The sequence below is a fragment of the Pinus tabuliformis genome, chromosome 9 (genome assembly GCF_031772625.1).
Source record: "Pinus tabuliformis cultivar Carrire ecotype Pingquan chromosome 9, CPIR1, whole genome shotgun sequence".
Classification (NCBI taxonomy): domain Eukaryota; kingdom Viridiplantae; phylum Streptophyta; class Pinopsida; order Pinales; family Pinaceae; genus Pinus; species Pinus tabuliformis.
Genome location: NC_142307.1, coordinates 825682601 through 825693888, shown reverse-complemented (window position 1 = coordinate 825693888; position 11288 = coordinate 825682601). Strand labels below are relative to the sequence as shown.

General features: G+C 31.5%; 1 protein-coding gene and 1 pseudogene across 1 annotated transcript; one reads left to right on the top strand and one right to left on the bottom strand.

Moving 5' to 3' along the window:
• Positions 1 to 5753: 5753 nt before the first annotated feature.
• Positions 5754 to 7115, top strand: LOC149151338 (LOB domain-containing protein 4 pseudogene; annotated as a pseudogene).
• A 2609-nt stretch (positions 7116 to 9724) lies between these two features.
• LOC149151337 (uncharacterized) lies at positions 9725 to 10123 on the bottom strand. The gene has a single exon (XM_089443129.1). It carries the CDS (start codon positions 10121 to 10123, stop codon positions 9725 to 9727), a length of 399 nt encoding a protein of 132 aa, XP_089299255.1.
• Between the last annotated feature and the right edge of the window lie 1165 nt (positions 10124 to 11288).

Below are 11288 nucleotides of genomic sequence, written 5' to 3'. Positions count from 1 at the left end.
TGGGCACAAAAAAGATAGAGAACTTAGTGTACATTCATAACACACTTCATCTCATATCTCGAAAAGACCCTAGGTACAAGGAGGGTCCTTGCAAGAGATGAGACCAATACATAGATGATGCTATGTGTGTGGACGAGGAGATACAATCAGATGACCTTATTGAGCTACCTCTAGTTGCTATGAATGAGCAGGAGCCTCAGGATGAGAGTGATTCCTACCTGGAGAGCATGCTAACTGAAGATCTGAGTGACATTGATGACATGGATGTTGATGACATGGCTTGAAGAAGCCATTGTTCACTATTAGCTATTTTTATTTTAGTATTTTAAAATTTCCTAGTTCTTGTTTAGAGATGCCTTAAGACAAATTTTGAAAGTAGTATGACAATCGACATATATCATGATTCTTATTTATATATGAATTCCAATTTACACTTATATCAAATTAGAAATATTGAAATTTCAATGTGAATGTTCAATAATATACCTATTACATTTATATAATGAAATTATGAGCACCTCGTGATTTCTCTTTAATAATATGTGAAGTTGATAGTTTGGACGAGGACACGTCAGCCACACCACTCTGTCAACCTCACACGTGCTCCCAGTTGGACACCAACTAGATCCTTCACCTCATTTCCCAATTATATGTCATACTTCTCTTATCGCTGGCGGAGACAATTGATTCATCTCACGATCATTGTTTTTATGTTTTTTCCTCCTTTTAGAATCCGGTCAAGCGACCAACACCTCCATCTTAAAGAAGTGTTTTGTTTTTTATATTATATCTTTTCCCTAATTTAATTAAGTAAAAGAAATTAAAATAAATATAATTTAATCAAAGAATATTAAGTATTTAGATAAGTTAAGTTTTCTTTGTAGGTATGGGAATTTTTATGAATCTCAAAGTATTACATTTGAGGCAACAACAACAGAGAATATCTTCTTCTTTTGTATAAAAGAATAGTTCAATTAGTGTTAATTTATTATCAACCTGGTGCTTTTCACTGAATTGATTGTTAACATGGTCTCATGTCAAGTGTATCTAGCAAATTATCATCATTGTTTTGGGACAAGAGCATCAAGGATGACCACCAACTTATATTGCATGTTAAACTTAACACTATCTGGATCATTGTTATTCACTACATCAACATGGAAAGATGCATCATTATGATATTTTATAATGTGAAAGAAATGGAACTGGTGACAAGAATGATCATTATTCTTAGGCATCAATACTCAAGGAAGTAGTTTGTTGAGCACTCGGTAGTTTGTTTGGGATTTGAACAGTTTGAAATTGTTTTGATGAAAGGTGGTATTTATAGTTTGGTATTGGTTTTGTGGCACTTCTGACATTATGGGTAGCTTTTATGAGAATATTTTATAACTTTTGTTGATCTAGGTTATATTTCTAAGTGTGTTTCAATTGTGCCTAGTCTCTTATCACAAGTTCATTGTTTGCTCAATAGTTTTTTATTAAGACATCATCCATCCTTAACTTAGTTAGACTTCAATTCTAGGCTTACCTCTCTTAATATTTTATGGTGTAGATCATCTAGTTTTTTTAGTGCAGAGACCTTGTCCAATTAGCAAAGTTTAAAATATTTTGGAAGGGAACTCAATTATATTATGGTTTTGATCTAATCAACATAGTACAATGACACACTAATGGCTTAATCTCAACATTTTACCTTTGGGATGGTGGACAATCTAGTCCAATGTTGTGTGTGCAATTATTGAGAAAGAGAAAATCCCGAACCTCAACAAGGCTCTAAGAAAACATGTAGAGTATATCCAATCTAATAGAACCTTCACATTTTTAATCACTACCAAGAGGCATGAAAACGACCATAATGGTATTCTCTAAACACATACCCTAATCTAACAAAAACAAATGATGGATATTCTAGAAGCCAAAGCCAAATGTAATATGTTGATAAACCTTGTGCTTAATCTTCATTAGGACTCTTTATCTAAAATGTTGAACAACACAATTTCTATTAATTTAAATTCAAGAAAAAACAATCATTCATCCACTCAATATGGAAAAGCAACACTCCCCTACCTTTATAGTTTTCATTAACTAAATGTTCTTTTAATTTGTCAAGGTTTTATGAAATTTTGTAAAACAAGTTACATATAGAAAAATCTCTAGAATGTATTTGTTATAGTTTATTACAAAGAGTTATGCTATGTAATAAACTTTTGAATTTATGCTTTTGTATACTACTATAATAATAGTTACACTCTTTAATATGATAAATGATTTATTATTTTAATAAAAAACAATAATAATAATCATGTCAATGAATTATTATTTAAATGAATTCAATTTTTTAAATAATTGTCTTAATTTTTTAATATAATAAATATGTTACTATTTTGATTAATAATAATAATAACCATCTATATCTATTATTATTTAGGTAAATTGATTTTTTCTATTTGTAAATTATTTTGTCATTTAAAATAAATTTCTATTACTTGTGACTTGCTCTTAAAATTTAAAATAATATAATATAATATATAAAAATACAAAAATATCAATTTTAATTATTATTAAAAATATATATATTTATGCCTACAGGGTGTAGAATAGATGATAAATTCAGTGGGCAAAAATTAGGTCGTGGTTTCTCAAACCGCTTGATGTAATTTTTGATGAACGGAAACCACTTGACTCAAAAATATATATTTATAGAAAATTTTTATATACATTTTATATTTATATAAAAAAACATTTTCCAATAATAAAAATATAAATATAAAAAACAATATTAATGTGATTAATCCAAAACACATACTTACTAAAATATAATTTATTTATTTATTCTATATTCAATTAAATATAACAAAATTTAATTTTATAAAATATAAAAATATTATTATTATTTTTTATAAGTATTCTTCAAGATAAAATAAAAAATTCAAAAGCAAAATCTTCGAAAAACGCCGACACGGTCACAATACATGTATATGTACGTAAAGCGCACCCATATTTTATTAAAATTTTGGTAACAACCTTGTCTATCAGGTTACAGTTTCTAAAAATAGGGTTCGAGCTTGACGTAGAGTCACTAGAGTCACTTTCGTCAGATAAATAAATAATATATTGCATGCGAAAGTCGTTGATTTAGACACTATGAACCACTCTTGTCCTTGAAAAAGACAATGGCAAGTTGCAGACACCCCGAAATATCTTTGTGATACATAACAAGCTGCGGGCGAATCGAATGGAGTCTGAAAATAATATCTATGAAATCTCTGATAGTGATCCAAAGAGCTATCTTATAATACATCTAAATCAACAAAATTTAAAATATGATAAATATTATTTAAATAGTAAATTTATTTTAAATTATTATTATTAGTTGTAGTGAAAAATTGTAATTTTATTAATTAAAACAAAATTACATGTTGTAAAAGTTTATCATGCATTCAATCATGTCAGTTGAAATTGGTGTTTACAGAGACTAGAATACTATTCCGAAATGGAATAATCTGGTTACTTTTTTCTCCATTTCTTTTTTACTACCTTTTGTCATTCTCCTTGGGATGAAGTGGACTTATCTTCATTCATTTTCACATACATGATGACACTTAAAACCCCTTTGGAACTTCATGGTTATCTCCCCCCTTTTCTACATTTTCTTGTGGGTTTTGGGCTTCTTCATTGGTATTGGGAGTCCATTTCTTCATCCTTCTCTTCTTCATGTTGTTGTTGAGAGAATTTCCATCCCTTGGGTTGCATCAGAACATGTATTTTGTAGATGTCCTATTTCTCAGCATATTCCGCATCATGTTCTCAAAATCTAAAAACTGAGTCCAACACTCTTTGTAATGTGTCAAGAGAATACGATCCAAAAATCATTTGCTAAGGTCCACCTCCACACATATTCTAGCTAAAGTGTAGATTTGTTCTTCAATTCTTTATGAATCCATCTTTAGGTAATGCCCTAATAGATAGTGTAGATTTGTTCTTCAATTCTTTGTGAACCTATCTTTATGTAACACCCTAATAGATCTCCAATGCCCTCTAGCACATCTCCAATGCACTCTAGCACTTTATGGTGCCAGAAATGTAAAGGGACATTGTGCAAACAAAACCATACTCACATTCTTGTTACCACCATTGTATTGGCATCGAAATATGGAAACCATGCAGTGACAAAAACTCTTTCTTCAAATTATTATTATTATTAATGAAAAATTAAAAAAATAATATTAATTAAACATAGATATTCAAAATAATATTTCAAAATTAATTATCATCTTTGTTGGCTTTTAATTAAATAGATTAATTAAAAAAATATTATATGAACCTAAAGTCATGTAAATATAAGTCACTGTATATTTGGGACATATTATATTAGTGAGTCATACCAATGATACTATAACAAAATCTATTCAAATTATAAAAATCTTTATAATAAAATGAGGTTGAACCTTTCGTAGTAAAGTATTTACTTACATTTTTTAAATACATAACTCATATATTATTTTTTTTAATCATAATTTAAAATAAATTATAATCTAATTAATTTTTATAATTTTTAAAATATATAACTCATATACTATTTTTTAATAATAATTTAAAATAAATTATAATATAATTAATTTATATAATTTGTTTTTAAATATTAATCTTAATAATATAAAATGGATATTTTACTTAAATGTTATTCATTGATTACATTAATTAAATTAAATTTTGAAAATCAAAATTTTAAATAAAAATAAAAAATAAAATGTTATTCATGGATTACATTAATTAAATTAAAATTTTGAAAACCCAAATTTTAAATAAAAATAAAAATAAACCAGTCTAGGAGTATAATTAGTTATTATATTGGGTTTGGAGTATGTTTAACGTTTTATTTACTTAGTTAAGAATTGTATAACTGGGTTAACGGCTCAAGACTAAGCATTTGGAAGAAGTAAAAACCTTGCACCATAGGTAATTACAAGTGGCATGATTTTCCTTGGATGACAATAATGATTCAACCTACATTTGGTAATCGCAGCAAATGATTGCTATAATCAGCATGGTCAAACCACTAAATTATAATAGTTTTTCCACTATATAAAAAAGAAAATAGTCCACGAAATTATAGATATAAAATGCTCTATAAAAACACTTCTTGATGTGAAATCATTAAAAAATTAAAATAATATATTATACGTGATAGAGATATCATCCCACCACACTTACCAAAAAAACAGAACTGAGTATTTTAAGCACAAAACTAGCCACTTTACACACACATGGATTACCTAGACATTATTCCCATTGGAGTAGAAATTTAGACATTAGACTGTACCAACTCATGAATAATTAATCAATGCTATCAAGTAGGGAGGTGCGGCCCCATGTACGAGCTTCTGAATAAATGATTTGCCTCACTGAAAATCCTCATCTGGAAGGCACCGTTTGGATCGTTCTGGAATGAGCGAAGATAACCACGATCTGATTTGCCTTAACAGTGATCCAGTATAGTTTCTGTCCACTCGGTATTGCGGCTGCTGTCGGTGAGCCTCACGTGAAAACAATTTGTATGTTATCGGGGCTCCAACCATCGAGACAACTCCAGACTCAAATTCACACTATGCCATTATTTCATTATAAATGTATGCAGCCCATGGTGTCTAACATCCCAAATCTCTCACGACCCTGAGCCCCATTAATGATATGCAGAGATGGATGAAGTAGGGAAATTGTCTGCAGACTGCAGAAAGTTGACTGAAGTTATGTCGCCATGCGCAGCCTGCAGATTATTGAGGCGGAGGTGTTCAAAAGAATGCAATTTCGCTCCTTACTTCCCTCGAGATGATCCTCTAAAGTTTGCAACCGTTCACAGAATATTTGGAGCAAGTAACGTTCAAAAAATGTTGCAGGTAAAATCTAAATCTCATGTATTATGAATAAGTTGTTAGGGAATTTTATGGTGAGCCGAGTAGCTCAATTGAAAGATCCTTTTATTATACTTTGGGTAAACCATGAGATGCTTTATTATAAATATCATGAAATTCAAAATTTAAATCAAAATGTCTTTTGATCCGATCAAAAAATAAGTATATAGCAGATATCATGAAATTCAAAATTTAAATCAAAATGTCTTTTGATCCGATCAAAAAATAAGTATATAGCAGATTTCTTTATAATGAATTAAACAAAGTTTTTGAATTAAACAAAGTGTTTTTTTGAGAAAGATTACATGAGAGAATTTTTAGCCGACTCTTTTCGAACCAATAAGTGTAGTTCATCATCCAGACCACATAATGAACCACACTTGTTGGTTCGAAATTCGTCAACCAAAAAATTCTCTACTGATATCTGCCGAAAAATTTTGTTTAATATATAGCGAATTTCTATGATATAAAACTGATTTTACTATTTTGAATGTGTATGTGAAACAGGATATTCCTATGAATCAAAGAAGCGATGCAGTGAGCAGCATGGTTTACGAAGCTCATGCCAGGATCAGAGACCCGGTATATGGTTGTGTGGGTGCAATATGTTCGTTGCAGAAGCAAATGTTAGAGCTCCAGTCCCAATTGGCATTGGCACAAGCAGAGATCACGCGCCTGAGAATTATGCAGCAGGATGCACATGATGATTTCATCACTGATCTCACTGCAAACATTATGCAGTACCCTTCCCCAGACGCTCATGATGATTCCATCACTGATCTCACTGCACACACTATGGAGTGCCCTTTCCCAGTGGCATACCATGGTCAGCAGGTGAGATCATCCATGTTCTTGGATGCTCAGGAAGCATTCAAATTCATGGACTAAATGGGTTTGCATTTCCTCTATTACCTTTATATTATTGGCATCACTCAAGTTTTATTGCCCAGAAGTAAGCTCTGAGAATGGTTCATGGCTTTCAACGATTTCAACTATATACCTCAACTATTTCGAAGTTGCAGGTCGAGTGTTGATAGTTCAGTCTCATGTCAAGTTGGTTAATGTGGGATAGGTTTGTGAACTGTGCAGACCATATTTCTGGGAATCTGCAGTTATGTCTCTGCTATTTCAAAGTCGCAGGAAACTGTAATAAAGATACAGAACTTAACGCCTTCCTGCCTGGTGCAGAGGGGTCTTTGATGCTGTCTCGTGCTATATTTCAAAATGATTAATTTGAATGTTTTACGTACGTGTTATGTTTTAAAATGATCCATGAGAAGGATTAAAATATCAGTTTCTATTTATTTTGACTGCATTGTATTGGGATCAAAATGACTTTCGGATCCATTCACATTTAAATGATCAAATACTTTAACATATTTCTAATTTGAAGTGTTGGATTTGAATCTTGGATTTTTCAATATTTTTTTAGATTTCACATTATATTAATCATCAATTGAACTGCTCTTCATAAATTATATATAGAGATAATTACTTCTATATCAATGGATAGAATTCACATCACTAATTTTACTGCATATATATATATATTATATCCCATATCTATTAATAATAATATTTTTTTTTTTTCTAAAGATGAATCTAGATTCCAAACAATATTCGGGAATATGAATACTATGACATATTCTCATATAAACCTACAATCAAATACTCCATCCCACACCAATCTTGAATCTAGATCTTGGTAATCCCTCTCGAGATATTTCAAAAGGTTTATCTATATATATTTTTAGAAGAAACTATATGTATAAATATGTGATTTATAAACTAGTATAGATCCATCTTAACCACAAATTTAGGAAGAGCGGAGAGGGATCAAATCTCTTGAAAACTTCTTTTAGAGTGAAAAATTTGACACGGAGTGACATTATTGATGTTTTATTATAATTTTAATTAAACAAACCAAACATGTATATTCATTTTTGTTTTTTAATTATATATCACGTGAAATATTTTATTTATAGTTGAGAGTGAGTAAAATGTTTTTACCACTTCTCTTCAGTAGGTGAGATTATTTATGTTTTATAATGCTTTTAATTAAACAACCAAACAAATATATTAATTTTTTGAATATATATAACCACTTGTCAACTCCAAGTTGAATATAGATACATTTCTCTTATATTGAGTTGTAGAATGAACTTTTTGACTGGATAAATACTGTCATACACATCTCTCATACTAAATTGTAAAATGAATTTCTAAGATAATCAATAGAACACCGTATTGATTAATTATCTTAATTTCTCGTTACCTCTCCGCCATTTTGTTTATAAATATTGAATTTAAATAAAATATAATACATTCACCTCCCATAACATAAAGCATATTTAAATGGTAATATTAAACATAAACCGGTGCTACGAACATATAAATGTTAATGTTATGCATGAACTTGTGCAACAGCACAATTCACATGTTGAAGTACGTCAACCTCCTTAGTATGCTAAAGGATTTTCGTTCAGCTTTATAGGAAAAATCAATCAACCACATCGTTAAGACATTTAAGCGCGCAATCAAACTTTATTTCACAACGAGTACAATCTCTATTTACGCAGTATTAACCGGCACAGAGAGTTGGTAAAACTAGCCATGGTTAATGTTAGGAATTATATGTTACATTTCAACAATATAAGCAAACTCTGATATGAAAATTTGAATTATTTTATATAGATCGGAATATTGAATATCTATGTTTAATTATTTATCTGAATAAATTGCTGTGTACAAATAATAATTGAATTGTTTCTTGAAACAACTATGCAATGAAATTATGCACTCAAGTGTATGATGTGACGATCGGGCGGGTTGGTTTGCACGCCTCTCGCCTGGTTTTGATTTCTGCTGAGCTGCGCGTATGCTGCAGCGCATGTTGATCCATAGACATCCTGGTGATGACGATTAAAACTTCGATGTGACGGTATCAGTGCTCAAAAAGAATCCATAATACTTCCAAAACGAACTAGCCCTCCCTTCTTTAAAAACTATGTGATGAAATTATGGCATTGGAATTTGGCCAATTACAAAAAGCCTGTAATATTGTAAAGGATGGTCTATTTCAAACGATTTGAGTGAATTCACACTGTTCACACACCATTAACATAGGTCATTTCTTAATTATAGTTTATTAAAACGATTTCAGGGAATTCATATAGTTAACAAGCCACGTACCTTAAAATTGCAATTCAAATTTTCCATTTATAATAATGAAAATATCTAATTTAAAAGAAACATGATGGCTTGAGTGTCCTTAGTCTTTGCTGTGAGTTTGAGTGGGAACTCCTATATAGGAAACTAAGGGTATGAGAGAGATTTTTGGGATGTTATTTTGAAGTTTTTATTCGGTTAAGAATTAAGAATTAATTATGGTTTATAGTATTAATAATTTTAATTTTATCATAAAAAAAAATTATAATTTTTTATATATTTTAATTTTTAAAAATAATAATTATAATTTATTTTAATATTTATTTATTTATGAAATAAATATTTGAATAATAAAAATTAAGAAAGTATATATATTAGTTTTGAATTTGAACATATTAAAATAGTTTTTTTTTACAAGAATGGTATGGGTTTATATTAGAACTGTGGCTAAAATGCCTTTCATCGGTTACAATAATTCAGGCCAAGCCCATGAACTTTCTTCCACCAGATGATCAAAGGCCCCAAGATTTGGGTGCCAATGTTTCTTACTCGGAACTAGAGAATCTATTTCCGTTATTTTCCCTATCTTATGGACACAAACAAATTGATTTAGTATAATGCAGTAAAACATGAGAACAAGATTATGGAATGGAGTCCCACTCCTCGACCCCATCTCTCAAGAGAGAGCCAGCTGCAAGAGGCACCGCTCTGTTGGCTTCCGAGTCAGCATCCTTATTTTTCTCCCTCAATACATGAAAGAAATTAATAGACTGAAGAGATTTCACCAAAAGTTTGATTCTTGACACCACTCTAGCTAATCTAAGATCAGCAGGAGGATAATTCTCCACTATGACTTTAGTAATGGACTGAGAATCTCTAATAACATTTACCTTTGTTAAGCCAAGGGCCTTGACTTGCTTGAGACCTTGAAGAAGTGCCCAGGCTTCAGCTTGGATACTTGTGGAGTACCCTAATCCCCAAGCAAAGTTAGTCACAATTCTGCCTTCCTTGTTCTTTATAACTCCTCCTGCCCCTGCCATATCGGGGTTTCCTTTCGCTACCCCATCAAAGAACAAGGTATGCCTGGATTTCCTGGTGAGCCATTCTGATAGTTCATTCTCCTTCCCTCTGAATTGCCATTCTTTTTTTCCTTGTGATGCCTTATTTCTCGAGAGAAATGGAGATCCAACGAAGCGCCCCAATCTAAGTCTTTTTGACTTAGGTTCGAATCCGACAAATGCTCACCCATACTTTCTTTCCATTGACTTTTTATCTTGATTATAATGAATTTCGAATTTTGCCCTTCATCTCTGAAAACTCTTCTATTTCTCTTAAGCCAAATTTGCCAGCAGATAAATTTTGGCAAGGAGAGCTAAGCAGCCTTAAAGATTTCATTTTTTGAAAGGGTTTCTGGATAAAAATTTGACTAGGTTGCAAATAAATCAGAGATAGAAATTGGCAAGATAAACACTCTTTTCCAATGGCTCAAGAGATTATGTCATATTTCTACTGAGTATTTGCATTCCAACATTAAATGGTGGGCATTCTCTTCGCTGTCACAACACAATTGGCATCATGAGGGTCCATGGAATCCTTTCTTCTTTAACCTGTCCTCAGTAAGAATTCCTTTGTGGCATAACAACCAACAGAAAAAGTCCACCTTTGGGATGGTCTTGTAACTCCATAGACCCTTCCACACAGCAGGATCTGGTGGAACATGTGGACACTCCTGCAATGATTTATACCCCTACACTACTGTATATGTTCTAGACTTATCTCCCCAGCCACGGGAATCCTTCTTCCCTACACGCAGAGGTGCCTTCCCATTCAACAGCGTGAGCAGAGTGTCCCGATCGTCATAGCAAATAAGTTATAGGAAATAAGTTAGGACACTTTGTCAAAGCTTCTGAGGCCACTAGAAGGGGAAAGTATACTTCCTTTGCTAGAATATGTGTGGAGATGGATCTCTCTGGAGCTCTACCGGATGAAGTTATCTTGGAAGTATATGATGAGGAATGGGTTCAAACAGTAGATTACAAACATATACCATTCAGATGCCGCAAATGCCATGAACATGGGCACCTATTCAGAGATTTCCCTCTCAGTAAAATGGAGAATAAGAGTAAAGCTAACACAAGGAAAGATGAGGAAAGCTTTCACAAAGTGGCACATAAGGAAAAAGGAAGCAAAAGGGGGCCAAAGACA

Excerpts from the sequence above, each read along its gene's own strand:
- LOC149151337 (XM_089443129.1), bottom strand. The coding sequence starts at position 10,123 with ATGGCAGGGGCAGGAGGAGTTATAAAGAACAAGGAAGGCAGAATTGTG.